This window comes from Diospyros lotus, chromosome 14 (assembly GCF_014633365.1).
Source record: "Diospyros lotus cultivar Yz01 chromosome 14, ASM1463336v1, whole genome shotgun sequence".
Taxonomy (NCBI): Eukaryota; Viridiplantae; Streptophyta; class Magnoliopsida; order Ericales; family Ebenaceae; genus Diospyros; species Diospyros lotus.
In genome coordinates this window covers 57,956-82,674 of record NC_068351.1, presented here as the reverse complement: position 1 = coordinate 82,674, position 24,719 = coordinate 57,956, and the positions used below count along the sequence as shown (strand labels likewise).

The 24,719-nt window shown below is 37.9% G+C and overlaps 1 protein-coding gene across 3 annotated transcripts in view; it reads right to left on the bottom strand.

The window, feature by feature from the left end:
• LOC127790236 (uncharacterized) overlaps positions 1 to 24,719 on the bottom strand; it is a 57,032-nt gene that overhangs the window by 9,223 nt on the left and 23,090 nt on the right. For all 3 annotated transcript variants that reach the window (XR_008020741.1, XM_052319571.1, XM_052319572.1), the window contains exons 4-10: positions 18,263 to 18,419; positions 18,096 to 18,174; positions 17,695 to 17,735; positions 17,170 to 17,286; positions 16,919 to 16,999; positions 974 to 1,036; positions 824 to 875 (exon numbers count right to left, since the gene is read on the bottom strand). Coding sequence is in view for 2 of the 3 variants with exons in the window: in XM_052319571.1 (XP_052175531.1) it covers positions 824 to 875; positions 974 to 1,036; positions 16,919 to 16,999; positions 17,170 to 17,286; positions 17,695 to 17,735; positions 18,096 to 18,174; positions 18,263 to 18,419 (590 nt within the window). In the remaining variant the exon portion in view is untranslated. The remainder of the gene's footprint in view (positions 1 to 823; positions 876 to 973; positions 1,037 to 16,918; positions 17,000 to 17,169; positions 17,287 to 17,694; positions 17,736 to 18,095; positions 18,175 to 18,262; positions 18,420 to 24,719) is intronic.

Below are 24,719 nucleotides of genomic sequence, written 5' to 3'. Positions count from 1 at the left end.
TTATTTTTTTTTTTTGGTCTTCCTCTACCTCTTTTACTAACTACATGTTCCATCCATCAACAACTATCCTCACAAGCTACCTCTTTTGTCTTCTTATCACATGACCAAACAATCTTAATTGTCTCTAGCACCTACTCCTACCCTTAACACGAGAATTTATTAAAACCCTAGAATTGGAATTTCAATTCCATAGTTCTAGAGGTTTCTAGACGGGCTGTATTGGCCCTCACCCAATAAGCATGCAAGATCTTCCATGTACACTGCCGATGTTGTATACTATGACCAATGAACTCCCTATTTTATCACTAACTCCTTACCAACACATGGATCACACAGTTCAACAAATTCAATCTAGGATCCTTGCCCACCTATGTGACACCAAGTCTTGGTTGCCATCATAGCAGTTATAAAACCACAGACCCTAACTTACATGAATTCATCTAATGTTATTTGTTGATTACTATGACCAAGTACTAACCTAAGGCATGCCTTTGACAGCTATGATTTCATATAAGATCTTCACTTGTTTTTCTTTATTTCTGTTATTATTTTTTGATGTATATAGAATACTGCTTTTGTCTAGATCCTATTCTTTTGTACATGGGTGGTATACCCTTGTTCTCTCTTCAACAACATACTCATGAAAAAAGAACTCATAGGTGAACTAGAAGTGGCAGATGTTATCAATGGGCTTCATCACAGCTCAATGTGACTCTAATATATCAGTAGAAAAATTATATAGCTTCTCAAACAACCTCAAGTCACAATGCAAAATACTAGTCCAGAAGGGAAGTACAAATGAAACATTAGATCCAAGTCAAACCTCATGAGTTTTCCCAGCAGGAATGCTTATTTCTTTGAAGTCTTCATTTTTCCTGGAGAAAACAAGCAAATAGAATTTGAGCCATTACAACATGCTATTCCAGACCCTATCCATGACGATTGAGAAAATGACAAGTACATAAAAACAAACCTTCCTTCCACAGCACCAGCAACCTCTGCTGTAATGAAGAATGGAGAATTTGAAAGCACCTCACTGCAATAGCAGACAACGTAGAACAAGATAAGAAAAGTGAAGTCATATCAAAGCAAAAAATCAAACCCACCTCACCTTACAAAGACGCCTTAGTTTTGCAATCATTAGTTTGATAACCAATGAATATTACCAAAAGTTAAAAAAATATGCCACACGAATGAGCAAGTACTTGTGCTGGACAAGAAAAGAGCAAAAAACATGGAACTGATAGGACCCTTGTTAGTCACATGTACCAGCAAAGAAATAGGAGGGAAGAAGCAGGGGGCAGAATAGGATATTCGGAGAGGGGGAAAGTGACAAAAACAGTTGAAGGGCAAAAAGGGAAAGAGCAGCCAAGGGAGCATGGCTGATAGCTGAGGCCGTTGGAGGGGAGTGTCGCTGGATAACAGACTATAAATAAGAGAGGCTAGGAGAATATTGGGAGGATGATTTTGGTATTGAGTCTTAGGGAGAGTTAAGGGCCTCTCGAATGCCCTATTGTTCTTATTTTTCCTTGTTGCAAATTATTGGAAACCATTGATATTCGATTGCTGTTGAATTTGCTATCTGGTATCCTATCAGGAACATATCTCCCAGTTCAGTGCAAACCCAAGAAGAACAATCAAGAAGGCCCAAAGGGACATCAACTGTTAGGATTTAGCAAGGAAAAACATAATTTATTTCCAGCACAATAGCTCACTATATATACAGTTTAGGAGAAGCACTACCCACTTCCTTAAAATAAGGAATCACTATCTAACCACCTAATCTGAAACAAAACACAAATTAAGGACCATAACTCAGCCCACTACAAGATAAAAACAACTGAAAAGCAAACCAACAACTATATGAAAAAAAACAATAATTTAGAAATCTGATAATTCTGAAAAAATATTTATTATTTCCCGACATCAACATTTTATTATCATCCATTTGTTCTTAAGAAGCTGCTATGCGGCAGGAACAAGCTTCCATGCTGCAACAGTCACAAAGCATGTTGGGGCCACAACAAAAGATGTCCTTCCTTTTGGGCTTAACATTGTGAGGTCTTTAAGATGGACAAGAAGATGTAAAATCAGAGAGAGGTACACTTTTCATCCTATTTTTTCATTATTCATTACAGTGGTCAAAGAATCAAGCTGATAAAGAAAACCCTGAAGAGGAAAGGTCACTAGGATAACCTAAATAGACGACTTTAGTTTTCTTCGATAGCGACTCCTACTAAAGAATGTGAGAAACAGTTAAAATGGTTTGATCATTTGAGGAGAAGACCAATAGAGGCTCCTATGAGAAAAGTTGATGGAATGGAACAAGAAGTCTCTAGCAAAGAGGTATAGGAAGACCAATAAAAACTTGGTGGGAAACTTTTATGGTGCATGTCCAATCTCTTGGCCAATCATGTTCCCCAGTCCATTTCAGAATCGGAAAGAAGTCTCGACAATAGTTGAGCATTCTGACTTCTAGTTTCAAGTTGCCAAAAAACATCCAGAGGATTTAAGGTTTGTATGCCAAGCTCTTCATGTGAGCCATGGAGTTTAGGAGTACAGCTAGGGAGATTTACAGTTTTTTGATTTTCTTTGTTTCCTTTTTAGTTGATTGATGATTCTTAGGAGATAACGATCTGTTAGGGATGTGATTGGAATCCTCTTTGTACATATATTCCTGCTATTTACAACTCCCATATACGAGTGAAGAAATATTTTTCATTTCTCCGCGTGGTGTTAGAGTGGGATTAGGGCTTCTTGTTTCTCTGTCTTTTTTGGCCTTAATTACCGATATCCCTTCCGTTTCCAACCAAGAATAAGGAGCAACTCATTATAGGGCAGTCCCTTGGTCCATTGTTTATCTCCGACATCATCCACTGTCATTGTTCTTGTTAATCCTAGCCATTGTCCGCTATCACTGCAGCCTCCTCCGCTATAGCCTAGTCTCTGAGAAAAATCATGTCGTCGAGAAGGAGGGTTCCTTATCGTTAGAAATCATTTTGAGTCACACGGGAACCATTAACAACACATCACCCACCATCACCGGCCATAAACTAAATGGTCAAAACTACTTGCAATGGTCACAGTCAATCTTGATTTTTATCTTCGGGAAAGGCAGAGATGACTATCTCACTGGTGAAGCCATACAGCCGAAGAAAAAAGATCCAAAGTTTCGATAGTGGAAGATGGAGAACACCCTGGTTATGTCATGGCTCCTCAACTCCATGAATGAAATTGGAGAGAAATTTCTCCTTCATGAAATGGTTGTAGAAATTTAGAAGGTTGCGAAGGAGGCATACTCACACGTGGAGAAAATGTCCAAGTTGTTCGAGATTGAGTGTATTCTTCACGATCAAAGCCAAGGATATCTTATCGTCACACAATCCTACAACATCCTCAACCGACATTGGCAGTGTTTTATGCTTGCACCTTGTAAGTTTGGCATACATAGCACCTTTGATCAAACTTCTCAACATCTCTCCTCAAATGTGGCCAATAATATCGCTCTTGTAAGGATGCAAGAGTCTTGTCTCTTCCCAAATGACCAGCAAGACCTCCTCCATGCAAATCACTAATCAAATTTTCTCTCAAAGAAGTGTGAGGTTCATGAGATACCCTTCATGAATATGGAAGTCTTCCGCCTTTTCCTTAGACACTTTCTCCATATTCTGTGAATCAGTTTGCCTAGAGTTAAGTCAAATATCCAAGTGAAGCAATCAAGTGTCTCAAGCGGCTAAGTTAGATAGGCGATGGCCCAACTGTAAATTAGTTTTTAAGTTGGGGGGGTTAAATTGAAATTATCTAATTCTCAATTAGTTGTATTAGAATGTCTGCCCCTATTATAAATAGAGGGCAGGGGTGAGTCGTTTGATAAATGAAAATTTGTCTGTCAAGTACATCTATATTCTCTGAGAAGAAAGGCTAGATAATCGATAGCGCCTTATAATCTTGGGAGATAATTCAAGTGTGTGTGTACTCGACGAAGAATAGACTGTTGTACTGATCAATTTCAGAATAATCATTGAGTGTTCTCAGGTGTTTCAACGCTGGACATAGGGTCATTCATATTAAATGATCTAAACTAGGATAGAGATCTGTCTCTATTGTGTGGTTTGCATTTCTTTTATTGTTTTGTTCATTTGTTTTAATTTTGTTCTCGAGTTTTTTAATCCATGAGTGGGTAAAGTGGTGAGAGGCTTAATTTCCTTCTAAAGAAATCTAATCCAGTGAACCCTAGAGATAACAACTTGGTATCAGAGCCCGGTTTCTAAATCAAGAAAATCCAAGAAACCTCTATAGGAATATCCCAATCTCTGAAATGGCCTCTAATTTCTTTGCCTCTAGGTTTGATATAGAGAAGTTTGATGGTTTGAATGACTTTGGGTTATGGAGGTTGAAAATGCGGGCCTTGCTAGGAAATTCAGGACTGGAAGAGGCATTAGAAAGGGAGAAAAAGATGCCTGAAACTTACTCTATTGAAAAGAAGGCAGAACTATGTAAAAAGGTTTTCAATATATTAATACTAAGCCTAGGCGACAAGGTGCTGCAAGAAGTCTCGAAGATGAAGACTGCAACGGAGCTTGGGCTTAAGTTAGAGTCTCTATATGACTAAATCATTGTCAAATCGATTATATTTGAAAGCTAAATTTTTTACATTAAAATAAGTGAAGACAGAATCTGCAAGAACATATAGATGATTTTAACAAATTGTGTCTTGATCTTGAAAACATGGAAGTCAAGTACGATGATGAGGATAAAGCCTTAGTACTTCTACATTCCTTGCCTAAATCCTATGAGTCTTTCGTTGATATTCTGAAACATGGTAGGGACACCCTTACCTTAGATGATGTGATAGGAGCCTTAAACTCCAAAGAATTACAACAAAAGGTAGAAGGCAAGAATTCTGTTGGCGACGTTCTTGCTGTTAGATCAAGACCAGGTCTAGGCAGATCTAGGTCAAAGTCTAAAACCAGTAGGAAAACAATCAAGTGTTCCTACTGCCATGAAGAGGGACACATTAAATGTAACTATCCTAAGAAAAAGAAGGAATTTCAAGAAAAAGGAAATGTTGAAATCTCAACTTCCATATGTGAGTTCAATTATGACAGTGCATATGCACTGGTAATATCTAATACAACAGATAGGCATGCATGGGTATTAGATTCTGGTTGTTCCTTCCATATGATGCCACATAAGGATCTTAACAATGGTAAGGTGTTGTTAGGTAATAACCAAGAATGTAAAATTATGGGAATTGGAGATATCAAAATCAAAATGCATGATGGAACTATAAGAACATTATCTGATGTAAGATATGTTCCAAATTTAAAGAGAAACCTTATATCTCTTGGTGAGCTAGATAAGAATGGCTATTCCTATAGAGGAGTTGGTGGAGTCCTTAAGGTAACTAGAGGCTCTCTTATATGCATGAAGGCAGTCATTCAGAACGGCATATATGTGTTGCAAGCATCCACATTGTGTGGAGAGGCAACAGTAGGAGAAAACAAATGCTATGAACATACTAGGTTATGGCACTATAGGATGGCTCATATCAGTGAGCAAGGACTTAAGGAACTATCTAAGCAAGGGATTTTAGGTGCTGGAAGTGTTACAACTTTAGATAAAAGTGAATCATGTATTTTTGGAAAAGTTGTAAAAGTGAAATTTCCTAAGAAGGCTATTCATTCCACTAAGGCTCCTTTAGACTACATACATTCAGGTTTATGGGGGCCTACGCAGACCTTATCCCATGGTAGAGCTAGGTACTTTCTATCAATTATAGATGATTATTCTAGAATGGTTTGGGTTTATGTGTTAAAATCAAAAGATCATACTTTTGAGGTTTTTAAAACCTAAAAAACTATGATAGAGAATCAGAAAGATAGCAAAATCAAAATCATTAGAACCGATAATGGATTAGAATTTTGCAACAAAGAATTTACCCAGCTGTGCATGAAAGTAGTATTCTTAGACACCTATCAGCCCCAGGGAATCCAAAACAGAATGGTCTAACTGAACGGATGAATAGAACTTTACTAGAGAGAGTTAGATGCATGATATTTCATGCTAGGTTGCCAAAATTTTTGTGGGCAGAAGCAGTTTCCACTGCAGCCTATGTGATAAATAGGTCCCCATCAGCTGCCATAGGCTTTAAAACTCCCTATGAGATGTGGACTGCTCACAAGCCTAGTTTAGACCATTTGAGGGTGTTTGGATGTATAGCCTATGCTTATATTAAGCAAGGCAAATTAGATCCAAAGGCAAAAAGGTGCATGTTTATAGGATATCCGAATGGGGTTAAGGGGTATAAACTGTGGAGCCTGGATCCAGATATGCCTGAGACATTGGTTAGTAGAGATGTTATATTTGATGAAGGGTCTACTATTAGAGATTTTGAGGAAAATGATAGATCAGAATCAGCTGGAAAATCAAAGGCTGTTGACATAGAACTGCAATGAAAATCCTAAAAAGGACCTAGATGATTCCTATGATCAGGATTCAGGACAACAAGAGGAGAATGATGAATCCTCTAGTCCAGAAAATCTGTCTGATATCCAGAGATATAATGTAGCTAGGGATAGACAAAGGAGACTCTTTAGACCTCTTATGAGATATGGCTTCTCGGATTTGATATCATATGCACTATCAAGTGCAACTGTTGAAGCAGGTGAAGAACCGCTATCGTATGAAGAAGCAGTGCACTCTAAAGACTCTCAAAAATGTCTGGAAGCCATGAAATCTGAGATGGACTCCCTTATGAAAAACAAAGACATGGACTTTAGTAGATAAACCCTTAGGAAAGAGGGTGGTGGGCAGTAAGTGGTTATTCAAGATTAAGGAAGGTGCTAGAAAAGAAGATAAGCCTAGGTATAAGGCTAGGCTAGTGGCTAGGGGCTTCACTCTCAAGTGTCCGACATAGATTTTAATGAAGTATTCTCACCCGTTGTAAGGCATACTTCAATTAGGATCCTTCTAGCCATAACACCACACTTAGACTTAATCCTAGAACAAATGGATGTTACCACGTCCTTTCTACATGGAGACTTAGAGGAAAACATTCTAATGGAACAGCCTAAGGGGTTTGAGGTTAGGGGGAAAAGAGAGAAAGTGTGCTTGCCTAGGAAGTCTCTCTATGGTTTAAAACAATCCCCTAGGCAATGGTACAAGAAGTTCGACTCTTTTATGTTAGCCCAAGGTTTTAAGAGGGGTGCATGTGACACTTGTGTATATTTTAAGCATATGCCAAGCAATATATCTATATATCTATATATCTTCTCCTATATGTAGATGATATGCTGATTGCTAGTCAATCAATCATAAAAATCCAGAAGTTAAAGCTCAGATTAAGATCAGCCTTTGAAATTAAAGAATTAGGAGAAGCTAAGAAGATATTGGGCATAGAAATCGGGAGAAATAGACAGCAAAGGCAATTGTTATTATCTCAAAAGTTTTACCTAAGCAGGTTGATCAATAGGTTCAATATGAGTAATGCAAAGGAGGTCTCGGTTCCCTTTGCACAACACTTTAAGTTATCCCATAAGCAGTCTCCAAAAGATGAAATAAACATAAGAGAAATGAGTAAGATTCCATACTCTAATGCAGTTGGCAACCTCATGTACAACATGGTCTGTACAAGGCTGGATTTGGCTCATGCTATGAGTATTTCTAGCAGGTTCATGACCAATCCGGGTAAGCCCCACTGGAATGCTGTTACGTGGACATTTAGAGATATGTGAAAGGAACTCTAGACATGGCTTTGGTTTATGGTGGAGCTAATCTAGAAGAAAATCCTTACATCTTAGGATTCTTAGGTATTGATTTTGCAGCAGACATAGATAAATGAAGACCCTTAACCGGTTATGTCTTTCAGCTATGGAATTCTACCATAAGTTGGAAAACTAACCTGCAGCCCCTGGTGGCTCTTTTCACCACTGAGGTTGAGTATATTGCTGTTACGGAAGCAATTAAGGAGGGTCTTTGGTTAAAAAGGATTATTAGTGAACTCCTAGGAAAAAATGTCAAGATTAAGTTGATGTGTGATAGCCAAAGTGCTATTCATTTGGCTAAGAATCAATCCTACCATGAAAGAACCAAACATATTGATGTTAGGTATCATTAGGGAAATCCTTGAGAATGAGAAAATAAATCTAATTAAAGTTGCTGGAGAAAATAATGCAGCTGATGTTTTCACCAAAGTTGTTCCTATATCTAAATTACAACATTGTTTGGATATTCTTAATGTTTATTTGTTTAAGTGATCAGGTACTTGAAGCAGGTTCCAAGGAGATCATGATCAATGTTGGAGGATAGACTTTACTCAAGTCAAATGGTGGAGAACTGTGAATCAGTTTGCCTGGAGTTAAGTCAAATATCCAAGTGAAGCAGTCAAGTGTCTCAAGCAGCTAAGTTAGATAGGCGATGGCCCAACTGTAAATTAGTTTAAGTTAGGGGGGTTAAACCAGAATTATCTAATTCTCAAGGAATGTCCGCCCTTATTATAAATAGAGGGCAGGGGTGAGTCGTTTGATAGATGAAAATCTGGCTGTCGAGTACATCTGTATTCTTTGAGAGGAAAGGCTATATAATCGATAGCATTTTGTAATCTTGGGAGAGAATTCAAGTGTGTGTACTCGGCGAAGAAGGGACTGTTGTACTGATCAATTCCGGAATAATCAAAGACTGCTCTCGGCTGTTTCAAGGCTGGACGTAGGGTCATTCATATTGAATGATCCGAACCAGGATAAAGATCTGTCTCTATTATGTGGTTTGCATTTCTTTTACTGTTCTATTCATTTGTTTCTGTTGATTGTTTTAATTCTGTTCTTGAGTTTTTTAATCCATGAGTGAGTAAAGTGGTGAGAGGCTTAATTTCCTTCTAAAGAAATCTAATCCAGTGAACCCTAGGAATAACATATTCCATGAAAATCTTCATCGTCCACATACAATTCCTTCAATTGATCAAAAGCCACAATGTCATGGCTCATTATCACTAATAATTCCATAGTCACCAATAATTCTGCTCTCCTACTTAAAGCATTGGCAACCTTGTTTTGCATACCCGATTTATGAATGAGTTTGAAAGGGAATTTTTGAAGGAATGTAGACCACCTAGCATGCATATCACTGCTGCTTCATTTTTTGCTATTTAAATACCTCAATGCTTGATGATCTATATACAACACAAACTCACACTGAACTGAACTAGATAGTGCCCCCAATGCTTTAAAGCCCTCACAATGAATAGAATTCTTTGTCACATGTTGACCATTTGTGTCTTGAGTCACTAAGCTTTTCACTAAAGAATGCACTTGGCCTTTTTCCTTAAGAAAGAACAGCCCCAATTCCAACACCACTTGCATCACATTCAACTTCAAAGAGTTCATCAAAAATCTAGTATTGCCAGGACGAGTGTGGTACATAGCTTTTCTTTAATCAAGGCAAAGCTTTTCTCTGCCTCTTCATCCCAATGGAATTTCCCCTTTGTTGTTGTACTTTTTGTATATTAGTTTTAATGATGAAAAACATATATTGGTTTAATCCCTAAGTCATGTGTCAAGTGTATGGTTTTCAACATAAATCAATTTCAATATCAAGTATTATTTTGTGAGAATGAAAATCAAATGAATTTCAAGTATCGAGATTTCAAAGTCATATTTTTTCTAAGTCTAGAAAGTTAGCACCTTATAAGGAGACATATATGAAAATGTTTTCTTTTTAGAAAACTAACTCCCGGTAATTCAATAGCTAACATTCATTAGTGATAAAATGATTTTTAACGAATTTTTTAAGAAATAAAAAGTGTATATCTTGGAAGTGGTAAAATCGCAAAATCCTAAGTTCCTATTAAAACCCAAATTCTACTTTTTTATTCTTATGGATTTTGATTTTTTAGATATTTTTATTGAATCCAAATGGGAGGTATTTTCTTATTTACATTTATGTATTAAAGTAAATGGAAGGTAAAATATAAATTAAACAAAATGAGGACATTTACTTAAATTAAAGAAATGTAAATAAGTTGTGAAGTTTTGTATCAATTAAGTGTGCTTCTACATGTTATCAGTTGAGTTTTTAATTTTTCATAATGGATAGTCGACCATGTGGTTCTGTGCTGTCGACTATACTGGTTTGATTTGTCGACTATATTTCATTCTGTCGACTATTGTGTAAGGATAGTTGACTATGGCTTTTCTTCTGTCGACTATGTTTGTTCATGATTTTCAAAATTTTCCTTATAATTTTGTATCTATCGACTATATGTATGTGTCTGTCGACTATGGGTATTTTGTGTTAGAAGATAGTTGACTATGCTTTCTTGTCTGTCGACTATGTCTTAGTTTTACTTGAAAATATAGTCGACTATGCAATTTCTTCTATTGACTATCTCTTTTGCAGAAAGCTTACAACGGCTAGTTTTTCAAATCCCAACGGTCACAAACGGCTACATTTCTCTTCAATCTTTTGGGAAGCCTATATATATAAGTCAAGAAGGATCAAGAGACGGATAATGGACGGAAACGAGTTGATCTAGAGATTGTAAATCATTTTATTCGAGCTTACAGTGTTTATGCTTTCATTGTTATATTTTTCTCTCCAAGACTTCGTTGTTCTATTATTGTGAATTTATTGTTAAGCCTTGTTTTCATTGTGAGAGAACTTGTAACTAAGAGTGTTAACTCTTAGCTTCTCTCTTTCATTTGTATCGTTTTTATTTTCCTAGCTTATTATGCTAGAGGACTTGCTGTTTGAAGCAAGGGGTTGAAATTCCTAACTTGTGTAGCTAGAGGGCCCATTTGAGTGGGAGGTTTTGTAATTCCTAGTCTTGGACTAGAGGACCTACTTGGTTTAAGTAGAGGGTTTTAGTGGATGGTTTGAAAAATCCTTAGTGAGGAGCTGAGGTAGTGGATTAGGCTTGGGTTAAGCCGAACCATTATAAATCCTTGTGTTTTCTTGTGCTTGTGTTCTTTGATATATTTATCTTTCCAAGCATTTTATTATTTCTCACTCGGTTCACATATTTATCTTTGTTCATTTGTCATTTCTATGCTTTACGCTTTAAAACTCTAAAACCTCAATCTGTATTAAAAAGTTTTTTAAGTTCTATCAATTAAGTTTTTAAAATAACCAATTCACCCCCCCTCTTGGTGTGTGCCATAGCACTTCCCGGTCTAACACCCTTCTACTACAATTTTGGGTGTAGGCCACTCAATCATAAGTGTAACAATACTACTAAAATTTTGAATAAAACGCCAATAGAAAGTAGCTAAACCACGGAAACTCATTACCTCTGTCACGATTTTGGGTGTAGGCCACTCTTGGATAGCCTTTTGTCCTCACCAACATGGATCCCTCATGAGCACACCACATATCCCAAAAAAAGTAGCGTTGAAGTCAAAAAGTTCCATTTGTTAAGATTAACATAAAGCTTGCTTTCCTTTAGTGAGTTAGCACGTCTCACAAGTGCATGATGTGCTTCTCTTTGGAAGGACTATAATCAAGATATCATCAAAATAAACCACAACAAATTTTCCAATAAACGATTGGAGTAGTTGATGCATATGTTGCATGAAAGTGCTAGGAGTATTTATTAATCTGAAAGGCAAATGAGAGTGGCTTACAAATTTTCTTCCATGTCATCTTCGCACGTTTTAACATGGTTCAATCCAATTTGTAACCATTTGCTCAAAATTTTGGCTCAAAGTGGCTTACCCAAGTTATTCGTCATGTCTCGGGCAACCTTTTCCGCAATCTTCTGAGCTCAATTATTTCCTATTCTACATTCAATTGTGAAATCCATAAGTATCGTCATGTTTTCGGTTATGCCTACTTCGGCACCCACCTTTCAGTACGTTTCAACCCGAGGTCGTTTGAATTTTATTCGCGTTCAAAGTAGGCTATTCGACTAACCTTTTATGCATTTAAACTAACTCTGGGCTCGAACAACTTTTAATCTACTCACCAATTTCCAACAAACTTGAGTCCCATGAGTTTGTTGTAACCCCCCTCCCTGATGCCCAATAGTGGGCTCGACCAAATTGATTTGACTTGGTTGAATTTGCGCTCAAAGTCAACTCCTTAATTTAGTGCTTATTTGAGCAATTTTTTGAGAATTACAGGCCTATTTCTTTATAAAATCACCTTGGATCCTCTTAAATTCTCCTTGAGTCTCGATAATTTCCCCAATTGTCGCCAAACCCCCCCTTTTCAGGTTTAATTTCAAATAAATATTAATATCCAAAATTTTCTAAAATTTTTGGATATTACACACCCCCTAAGTGGTATTTGCCTATCTTATTTGGAGATGGAATGAGATTGATCTAGAAATTAACCAAGCCTCGCCCTAGTCTAGGGAAAATTTTGAGAACTTTGACGTAGCTAACAATGGCTGGGAAGGGCAATTGCCTAATCCCTCCAAGATGCAGCCCAAAGCAGAGAAGAGACATTCCTTTCCCACAAGGGTCTATTTTCGCTTCTCCTAGGTCCATTTTCACTTTTCATGCATGTGGAAGTGAATCTTGTGGTTCTAGGTTTGTATCTCATGTCAAACAAAAATAGAAAATCAGTTCATCACCTTTTTCTCACTGTCCAATGTCCAAAAGGAGTAAGTTTTAGTTTATTCTAGTTTTGGTGTATGGTAGTTGATCCCCGCATCAACACTACACTGGAGAACAAGGCCACTCACTGCAATGTCAGAAGCATTTGTATACTGTGAGAAGTTAGAAGTAAAACTCCAACCTGAAAAGCCAGCTTAACAGGTGGAGGGATCCTCCTGCTTATATATAGCCCAAGTCTCCCTTGCTGAGGCGATGTGGGATTCTCACACTCCCCCTCACGCCGAAACTTCTCCAGTAATTGATACATGCCTAGGTGATCGGGCAAGGTACTGGTCCATGACCATGACTGATGGTAGTCCCTCAGCCAAGGGTTGGCTCTGATACCATATTAGAAGTTAAAGGTAGAACTCCAACCTGAAGAGCCAGTGCTTAACAGGTGGAGGCATAGTTATTAAAGGCGCGCCTAGGCGCAGCGCCTAGGCGCAAGGCGCCTTAAGGCGCCAGTTTGGCGCCTCGCCTGGGCTGAGGCGAGGCGGTTTCTGCAAGGCACGCGCCTTGTAAGGTGAGGCGCTGAGGCGCGCCTAGGCGCGCCTCATGAAAATTGCGCCTGCATCCTGCCTGCATCACTTTTTTCTTTCCTCTCCAGCATCCCCTCTTCTCAGTTTCAGCATGTATAAATGTGGACATTTACTTTAATACATAAATGTAAATAAGAAAGTACCCCCCATTTGGATTCAATAAAAATATCTAAAAAATCAAAATCCATAACAATAAGAAAATAGAATTTTGATTTTAGTACAAATTCAGGATTTAGCGATTTTACCACCCCCAAAATACATACCTACTATTTCTTGAAAAATTCATTAAAAATCATTTTAACAACAATGAATATTAACTATCAAAATACCGGGAGTTAGTTTTTCAAAATGAAAACATTTTCTTATATGTCTCCTTATAATGCCCTAATCTTCCAGACTTAGAAAAAATGCGCTAATCTTCCAGACCTAGAAAAATAGCATTTTTCAAAATGAAAGCATTTTCTTGATTGTGGACTTGTAGTGTTTATTGATTGTGGAGAATACTAAAGCTATTCCAAAATGTCCTCCATCAATAAAACAAGAGATTGGAGAGTACATGCAAAAGAAGAAAAATAACAGGGAATCAGGGATGAGCAAAATATGGCACCATAAGATGATGATTTTCAATTTGGTGAAGGGTATGATGATGATGATGATTAAAACTTCTTTATTGATTGTGGACTTGTAGTGTTTATATGTTTGTTTAGAACTTTGCACGATGGTTGGTACTTGTTTGAGTTTGAGACTTTAAGTTTGAACTTTGATGATGTTTCTAGTTTAGAAATTGTATGATGAATGAATTAACTTTGATGTTGTTAGTTTAGAATTTGAAGATAATGAAACATTAATGATATGCATGTGTTATTATTGATAATTTGATAGTTTTTTATGATTTTACAAGATTTTTAGTTTTTTTTCTAAAAGGTGCGCCTCGCTTCGCAAAGGCGCGCCTTGCCTTGCCTCGTGCGCCTCGCGCCTCAGGCTCCAGGACCCTTTGCGCCTCGCTGCGCCTCGCGCCTTTCAGAACTATGGGTGGAGGGATTCTCCTCCTTATATATAGCCCAAGTCTCCCTTGCTAAGGCGATGTGGGATTCTCACATATACTACCATCCTTTCTATATGTGATGGCACATTTGGCATAAGAGAAAAACATTTCTAAGGGTTAGTAGTTGATTTCATAACTTGGGGAGAAATAGGGGAGATTTCAAAGGTATAGTAACCGAATTCATAATTTGAAGAGAGCAGAGAACCATTCTTGTTTCCTTGTTTTTGTTGTTAATACAGGAGTTTTCATTTTGTCTACACTCTTAAAAAGAAGTTCCTAGATCAGTTACTTCCATGTGTACATATATTTGCTCCCAGACTTATATTCTTAATTATAAAAAAACAAAGTGTTAAAACCAACAAATTCTGCCTTGAACTTAACTTTAAAACAATGACCCCATACCCCTGCCATACAAACAAACAATTAAACCTTCTATCCAAGATGCTGAGCATGGCAACCAAACACCAGCTATAAGGAACTCGTTTTCTTTTTCCCACTCTTCCTTTGTCTTGCTCTTACAAATGGCTTCCCTCCAAAAAAAGCTCTACAAACATGTGTGATAAAGGGCATAGAAGCACATATTTTAAAAAATATTACTGCAGGCATAAATATAGGAATTAGCTTTATTCACTTCTTTTATACACTTCCTAGTTAATCTAAGATTATATTTCCTAGGTGTAAATAAGAAATATTAGAAATGGCTTTGCTGTTGTTTCTATCTGGCCATTCAATATCTCCACAAATCTCCACTGTTCCACATCAAATTGGTGTCAAAGCATTCTTTTGTGGTTGTCCCGCACCAAATTTGGTATCAGCAAAATTCAATTCCAAATTTCCTTCGGCGTCCACTAATTTTTTCTTTCATCCACTGAAGCAACACATCAGCTGTTATAGCAAAAATCAATCTGCAACAAACAGATGTCTTCAGCAACAGCGCCCTTCAACGAGCTGCTCACAACAATACACAGCAACCGTAAGAAGAACACAGTGCATTACTAACACTAGGAAGTCCAATAGAATCCATTGGAACAAGGTGCAACAACCATCTTAGGCATGGAGTCAAACCTGTCTGCATCCAAGTCCCAACAATGGTGCCAAATACTACAAATGCTTTGGGACATAAGCTATAACAACTAGTTTTTTCAGGTACTCTTTCACCTAATGTGACACCACAGTGTTCTACATGTAGTCATGTTGGTTAATTGGCTGGAAATTGTGCATTCTTGCTTCCTAATATATGGAACAAAAGAAGAGTGACTCAGGAAGAACCCCCCAAAAAAACAAGCTTATTAATGAATTGGGTGACTTAAAAAGAGACTGCTCAAGAAATCAAAGGAAAGGAAATTCGGATTAGTATCTGTGAAGAGCCTGAACATGACGTACCAAAGCCAAAGAACCTTGCATGAGGAATTCTCAAAACCTTTTGGTCCTCTGCCAATTCTTGAAGCTTCCGTTGATACTGTTTCACATGAGATCCTTCCTACCCTGCCTCCTCACAAGATGACGCTCTATGAACAAGACATTTGGTTTATTGGGCGCATCTCCCAGATAGAGCAATGCTGATCCGCAAAACTCAAGGATGAGTTTTTCTCCCACTGGGGGAGGATGATAGGGATGAAGATAGGGATATTTTGAAAAAGTTTCCTATTTTGATTTTTAGAGATTAGATCTCTATTAGGTTTTATATTGTTTTATTTCCACTTTTATTAGATAATTATAGTTATGATAGGATTTGGATTGGAATCATAGTGGGAATTAGATTCCTAATAATGTTAGGATTAGATTTCGCTTATAAATAAGGCACCTGATTTTTTTTTTTTTTATTAAACTTGTGATTATTGATAGAACTGGTACTGATTTCCTCTCTCTCTCTCTCGTTACTTCTTCACAAGCTTCTTCATCATCAATATCTCTACAAATCTCTACTGTTCCACATCAAATTGGTATCAGAGCGTTCTTTGGGGTTGTCCTGCATCTCATGTTTCCTTGGAAATTTTTTGACCAGTGGCTTTCTTTGTTGAGGTTGTGATTGCCTCATTTGGATACCAGGGACAATTTGAAGAAGAAGGGTCTTGGTTATTGATGCTATCTGTGCGAGAGGAATGGGGAGTCAAATGATAATTTACTTTTACATTGTATTGTTATTAGTGATATATATGAATATGACATATGGTCTTCTCCTTTTCGTGTTAAGTGGCTGGAGTAGGTCTTGCAATAGTAAGAGGTTCCGTGGTACTGATGGCTGATTCCTTTTTCTGCCTGGCATATTTGACTTCCAAGGGGTTAGAGAGTTGGCCTCTTGATTCCCAGATTTTTTGTTTTCTGAATACTGGATCCTCTCCAGAGCATTTTTCTTCTTTTAGTTGATGAGCTTTTGCGAAATGTTATTCTGGTTTTCTATTTTCTATTGTTTCAACTTGTATTGGTTCACCCTCCTTCCCCCCCCCCCCCCCCCCCCCTTCCTCTCATGATTTTCTTGATTGCCTTTATCTATCAGAAAAAAGTTAATAGAAAATTCATAATTAGGAATCCTTCAAATAGAACCTCATGCAGACACAAACATTTAGTCACTTTACAAATAGACAGACCAACAAATTGAACATAAAATGGGAACACAATAGGCTAATTAATGAAATGAAAATCAGGGAAGAGTCATGAGTATACAATAAGGTACTATTTTCTCATCATCAGAACAAAATGGAATTACAACAAGTTGGAGTAAGAATCAGAAAAGAGAATACCTGATAAATTTGACGAATCTTTCAAATTCACAGGTATATATGTCAACTGCTTCCAACAAAACCGCTATTTGATGTTGCTGTCTGCTCAACATACAAGTGCCAAATGATATTAAAAGGTGAGAAAAACAACCACATGCGCAACACCTAAGCACTATTTGATGAAATAAGTAACACTGTTCACCTTCCACAAAAAATAATTATTATAATTTTAACAAAATCTGTTGAAGTGAATAGAGTGCAAGATGGCTCACGGTTTTCCAGCTTCAAGTCGCCCCAACAAAAGAGAAAGGAAAACTCTGATTTTAAGAACCATTGTTGTAAGACTGTACAAAGGAGGTCCATAGCGTTGTCGTTGCTCTTCCATGGGCCTAGTAATAGCTTGTTTTCAGTACAAAGTTGCTATATGTTGAACAAAAGGTCGGTGAAAATTCATCCAACAAATGCTTGGATCAGCTAAAGAAAAAGCCAAAACCAAGTTTGAGATTTTGTGAGCACAGTACATTGATTCAGAACCCAGAATTATCCAAGGAATGACAGCACTAGGGTTCATTGGCAGGTTAAAGGTGTGTAGGTGGAACTAGTGTACCACAGCTTCTCATTGTCCATGTATTATAAACTATCATTTAAATATAAGCAGTTTGAATAAAACGATCTATTTTTTGCATATTTGTTCAAACCAGTTAAACTGCAGTGGGGATGAACAGACAAATCATTGAACTAAGTTCAATTCTGATAATATGACTAATATTACTACCCTAAAATTAGAAAGAAGATACCCTTCATCATCATTAATTTGTCGAATGAAATCCAGTAGAACCTGCACCAAGTAAAAGCATAAAAAATTAACCATTGGTCATACAACATACAAATAAGTCCTAGTCCCCTTCTAAAGTGCATCACAACTTATTATTTCTTTTTCCACTTAAAATTTCAGTAACAGTTTAGCAGATTCATTTGAAGGAACCTCCATCATGGAGGATAAAATATCTGAAGGCCTCTATAGCATAGCTACATAACTATAATAAATAGGGAACTCTACTTCTGGAGTATCAATTACCACTAAAGAACAACACTTTTTTGTGGTACTCCCACCAAAATTGGTGTTAAGAATTTTCAAAGACAGAAACAACCACGAACATCATTAATTGAATGACCCAATAAGCCAAATCATGCATACCTGTGGTACTCCCACCAAATACTTCACAAGTGTCTTATATACACCTGTAGCAGAACCAAGCTCAGCTAACTGTCTCCTCCTGGATGAGTGACATCTCATAAGCAGTTGCTAAACAGGTTTGTTCCAAACCTATACTTGACAAGGAAAGTAAAACCGATAAACTTTACCTCTCCATTTGTTGTTTCCATAGCAGAGCATATCGGTCTTGTATACTTCCACCTGAACTAACTAGTGCATCAACTTCAGCTTGTTTATTCCTCTCCGAACGCTCTCTTTGTTGTCTAATCAATGTCCCTCGAAAATCTTGCGGCATGTAAGTCATTACTGCGAGCACATTCAGAATCTAATAATTGAATAAGAAATATCTAGGCATAGCCTGAGAAAGTCAACCCACAACACAATCATGTGTATCGGTAAAACATATTGGTAACATTGGCTTCTCCATCCTCCTCGTGTAAACGTCTATAAGGCAATTGTATCCTCCTATCTCTGTCCAAGAGTTTCTTGTCACAAAACAGAGACTGAATTATGGCCCAATTTTGCTGCGGACCTTAGTTGCTATTAACTGTTTTTCTCTATTGCTTTTAATTGTAATTTCCCTTTTCCAGCTGGTAGTTAGTTAGATAGTACAACCAGGTGTAAAGGTGGCTAGAATAGGACAAAATAGTTTGTTATAGGAGAGATGATCTGCTGTGGCAACACCCTAGAGCAAACTATATAAGCTTTGGGCTACTCCTGTAAGAGTTATCGAAAATCCAATCAAGAATCTGAAGTTGATTCTTAGCCAGGGTTCCTCATGCCACGAATGGAAATACCCGTGTTTGAGCGAACTAATCCCAGATAGTGGATTAGGAAGTGTGAGTGATTGTTCAAATGGTATAATGTACCTGAGGAGAGAAGGGTAGCTTTGGTTGTTGCCTACTTTAATTGTCAAAATGTAAGAAAACGGAGGAATGATTCAGAGAGAAATAGGGAGAGAGAACTGATATTGAATTAATTCCTCAATCAAATACAGAAAAGAAAGACTATGCTGATATATATATACAATCAGCCAGCCTTTGATAAAAGCTTGACGTTTTAACTTACAACAGCCAGCTAATGGAAAGTTCTAACAGAAAGCTAAACCATAGAGAAAGATAACAAACTCTAGTTATTCATGTCACTGTCAAGAAAGATGAAAAAAATGCTTCTCTTCAATCTTATTTCCCTTAGACGGGTAGGACAAAATATATACAAAACTCCTTTCCTAAATCAGGAGGTTCCTAATAAGAAAGATTACAAGAATGGATGGGAAAGCAATCCTAAAATACAACAGCTAAAAGATACAGCCAATAATAGGAAATATACAGCAGATTTCTAAATCAAAAATACTATCTTTATTTTAGGAAACATATCACAAACATATCAATCAATCACTGATTTGCTCTTGACCGAGAATAGGAACTGTATTTGGTCCTTTATTGCTGACACTCCCCCTCAAGATTGGGAGTGGATATCATGCATCCCAATCTTGCTTACCATTCTGTGAAACATAGCAGCCGGAAGTCCCTTAGTTAGTACATCCGCTAGTTGCTCATTTGAAGAAACATAAGGAGTACAAATCAAACCATCATCCAATTTTTCCTTTATAAAATGTCTATCCACTTCAACATGCTTTGTTCTATCATGTTGAACCGGATTGTGGGCAATGCTAATTGCTGATTTATTATCACAAAACAGCTTCATGGGTGCTGTCCATTGAATCTTAAGATCATCCAACAATATCTTTAGCCATAGAAGTTCACACATCCCTAGGGCCATGGATCTAAATTCAACTTCTGCACTTGATCGAGCAACCACATTTTGTTTCTTGCTTCGCCATGTTACCAAATTACCTCCTAGAAAAGTACAATAACCCGACGTTGACCTCCTATCGACCATGGATCCTGCATAGTCAACATCCGTGTAAGTCTCAAGAGTTATGGTTTCTCCTTTCTTGAATAAAATACCTTTCCCAGGTGTCCCCTTCAAGTAGTGTAGGATCCTATAAACTGCCTTTAGATGTGTCTCCTTTAGATTGTGCATAAATTGGCTAACTACTCCAACCGCATAAGCTATGTCTGGTCGAGTATGAGCCAGATAAATTAATTTTCCAACCAGCCTTTGGTAAGACCCTTTGTCAACCGTATCATCTTCCAAGGCTTCTGCTAGCTTGTGATTTGGTTCAATAGGAGTTTCTGCTGCCTTGCAGAAAAGCAACCCAGTGTCTTTGAGAAGGTCTACTATATACTTCTGCTGTGAGATGAAGATTCCCTCTTTTGAATGAGCTACTTTGATTCCCAAAAAATATTTCAACCTCCCTAATTCTTTGATTTCAAACTCTCTTACCAAACACTCCGTTAGCTTACATATTCCTTCCTCATCATTTCCAGTGACAACAATGTCATCAACGTACACAATAAGAATTGTCACTCCCCCTACAGCTGAGTGTTTAATGAATAGGGTATGATCCCCTTGGCTTTACTTATAGCCCAAACTAAGCATCACACTTGTGAACCGGCCAAACCAGGCCCTTGGGGACTGTTTTAGTCCGTACAAGGCCTTCCTTAGTTTGCAAACTACCTTCTCTTGTGTTGTTGGACCATATCTCGACGGTATCTCCATGTACACTTCTTCCTCTAGATCCCCATGCAAAAATGCATTCTTCACATTGAATTGTTGTAATGGCCAACCTAGGTTAGCAGCCAAAGATAAAAGGACTCTAACAGTGTTTAGCTTTGCAACTGGTGCAAAGGTATCAAGATAGTCTACCCCATACACTTAAGTATATCCCTTAGCCACCAGCTGTGCCTTATACCTATACAACGACCCATCAGATTTATATTTCATTGTGTGCACCCACTTACAGCCCACTGGATGCTTCCATTTAGGTAATTGCACAAGTTCCCATGTTTGGTTCTTTTCTAGGGTTGCCATCTCAGCCTCCATGGCATCCTTCCAATTCTTATCCCTTATTGCTTCAGAAAAGGTCTTGGGTATAGGAATTGTATGGAGATTGGTAAGGAAGGCTTTGTGGGTGGATGACAACTTAGAAAAAGATAAAAATAGATGCGGGGGATGTTTAGTGTAGTTTCGGGTTCCCTTCCTAAGAGAAATAGGCCAATCAAGGTCACTCTTTGAAGTATCAAGAGAGAGTTCAGTAGATTTAGCAGGGCTATCAGCAGGTATTATAGGATTAGGAAGAGAATTACCTGGTGATTGGTCAGAAGGATTGGTTAAATTGTCAGTGTTGTCTGTGGTAAGACCTAGGCTAGCCGTGGATGATGAAGCTTGCATAGGAGTAGGTTCTGGTCTTGTCCTTCTTGAATATACCTACAGTGGTCTAGGAGTCTCTAGATTAGGCTCCTCAGATGTCATACCTAATGGATCCTCTGGAATAGACACTGACATAGGGAAGGATAATAGGTCAGGACCAAAAGAAATGGGAGAATGGTCCTGGTTAGAGAATGATAGGTTTTGTTCCTGAGCATTCGAGTATCCAAAGTAGGACTCATTTTCTAAAAAAGTTACATCTGCTGACACTAAGAGTTTCTTTGAAGGAGGATGATAGCACCGGTATCCCTTTTGAGTAGGAGAATATCCAATGAACACACATTTTTGTGCACGAGAGTCTAATTTTCCTCGGTTGACTGTAGGAATATGAACGTAGGCCACACACCCGAATACCTTGGGGTTCCAACAACTGGTTACATGAAAATCAGGAAAGTGTTTAGTTAACAGTTGGATTGGACTTTGAGACCCAAGAGTTTTTTAGGGCAGTCTATTGACAATGAAGGTGGCTGTTAGAGCTGCCTCTCCCCAATAGTGTTTAGGGACATTATGATGAATCAAGATAGCTCGAATAATAGTTAGAAGGTGGCCATTCTTCCTTTCGGCCACACCATTCTATTGAGGAGTGTAGGGGCAAGACGACTCATGTATAATACCATTCTGTTGGAAGAAAACAGATAGAGATTGGTTGAAAAAATCCCTAGCATTATCTGACCTAAATCGTTTTATTCCAACTCCAAATTGATTTTTAACCATGTTGTAGAAAACAGGAAACACGTTACTGACTTTAGCCTTTGTTTTCAACAGATATAACCACACTGTTCTTGTACAATCGTCTATAAAGATAACAAACCACCTTGCCCTAGAAATGTTGGGAACACTTGATGGACCCCAAATATCACTGTGTATTAAAGTAAAAGGAGACTCGATTCTTTTATTAGATAGAGGAAATGACACTCTTTTATGTTTTGCAAACTCACACACAGCATAATGTAAACTTCTAATGTCTAAGAGTTAGAAAAGATGGATGACCAAGTTGATAATGATGTAACCAAACTAGATCTTGGTTGGACTGAGCTAAGTATGACATAAGAGAAGTACCCTCCTTATTGTCTTGTCCACTCGGTTTTGCAAGATAGTAAAGTCCAGCCCTTGCCTTAGCAAGTCCAATCATCCTCTTCTTGCCCAGTTCCTACAACTCACAGACATTTGAATGAAAAATAACACTACAATTAGTGTCCTCAATAAGTTTTTGGATGGATATGAGACTTGTAAATAGTTTAGGAACATGTAGGACATTTTTAAGAGTGAAATGTTCATTGAGAAGAACATCTCTTAGGCCAGCAACAGTGGTCAGGGAGCCATCTGCCATCATGATTTTTTTGGAGCTAGGACAGGGGTTATAAGTAATGAAAACATGAGGAAAAGGAGTCATATGATCTGAAGCTCCAGAATCTAGGACCCAAGAATTGTAGTGTGCAATTTCTAAAGCGTGTAGGGAAAAAGAAGGGGAAGAAGTACTTGTAAGGGCAAGAGAGCAGGTACTTTTCTCAGCCTTTTTGTCAAGGGATCCCAAAAAATTCCTCAGCCTTTCGATCTCAGCTTTATTGAGCTCAAAACCATCTCCTTAATTTGGATCCTTAGGTTCAGGTTGTTGTTGGCAGTTAGCTATATACACCTGCCCTTGTCCTGGATTTCGTACTGCTCCTCCTTTTAGTGGTGGCCTGCCATGAAGCTTCCAACACCTCTCTACGGTGTGCCTAGGCTTCTTGCAGTGGGTACACCATAGAGTGTCTCTGTCCACTGCTTTCTTTTCTTCTTTATACCCTTTATTAGATTTCAAGGATACTAGAGCAGAATTTTCCATCGGAGGAGGTTCCAACATGACACCCCTTCTTCCTTCTTCTGCCCTTATTAAAGAAATTACTTCATTCAATGAAGGTAAATCTTCTTTACCTAAGATTTGTAACCTTACCGCGTTGAACTCTATGTTGAGACCGGCTAGAAAGTCATACGTCCTTTCTTTTTCAACAATTTTTTTGTGTAGTGCTGCATCCTCGCTGCATTTCATTTGCAAGCACTGGTAATGGTCTAGTTCTTGCCAAAGGGTTTGCAACAAGTTTGCATACTCTGTAATGGTCTTTGTACCTTGTTTGGTTGCGGCCACCTTTGTTCGTATCTCATAGATTTGAGCCGCATCTTTGACCTTTGAATAAGTCATCTTTATGGCGTCCCAAATATCTTTGGCTGTTGTCAAGAACATAACAGTGTCGCTGATCTCTGGAATCATGGAATTCCAGAGCCAAGACATTACCAAAGAATTTTCTTCATCCCATGCTCCAAACGCCGGATCATCCTCCTTTGGGCCAGTTCCCAGCAAGTGACTAAGCTTTCCTTTTCCTTTGAGGAAAGTTCGAATTAACTGTGATCACTTTAGATAGTTCTTACCATTCAATCGGCAAGCAACTTGAAGATTCTGTAGTTCCCCTCCGGAGCCACCATTTTGAGTTCTAGCCGTCGGAGTTTCCAAAGTATGGCTGGAATCTGCTGAATCGGGAGTAGAATTTTGGATGGTAGACATCGTAGACTAAGCCTCTAAGTGAGAAACGAGTAGAGAGAAGACTGAAAGAGATAGGTAAAAAAAAACGTCCCAAGGAATCTGTAAGGAAAGAAACCTAGGGCTCTGATACCATGTCAAGAAAGATGAAAAAAATGCTTCTCTTCAATCTTATTTCCCTTAGACGGGTAGGACAAAATATATACAAAACTCCTTTCCTAAATCAGGAGGTTCCTAATAAGAAAGATTGTAAGAATGGATGGGAAAGCATTCCTAAAATACAACAGCTAAAAGATACAGCCAATAATAGGAAATATACAGCAGATTTCTAAATCAAAAATACTATCTTTATTTTAGGAAACATATCACAAATATATCAATCAATCACTGATTTGCTCTTGACCGAGAATAGGAACTGGATTTGGTCCTTTATTGCTGACAATCACGTTATCTCCAACATTCCCCCTCAAAACAAACTTCCTGTTGACCAATGATTGTTCTTCATCTGGCTTAGACTGAGTCGCTTGAGCAGGAGACATCCGTAGACCCATATTAGTACATAGGAACTGAAATCTGTTCTTAGGAAGACACTTAGTAAAAACATCAGCCAACTGATTAGATGTAGGAACATATCTAATCTCCACTTTTCTCTTCTCAACCTTTTCTCAAATGAAATGAAGGTCAATCTCAAAGTGTTTTGTACGAGAATGAAAAATCGGGTTTTCTGCAATGCTCTTCACCACCATGTTATCACTCCA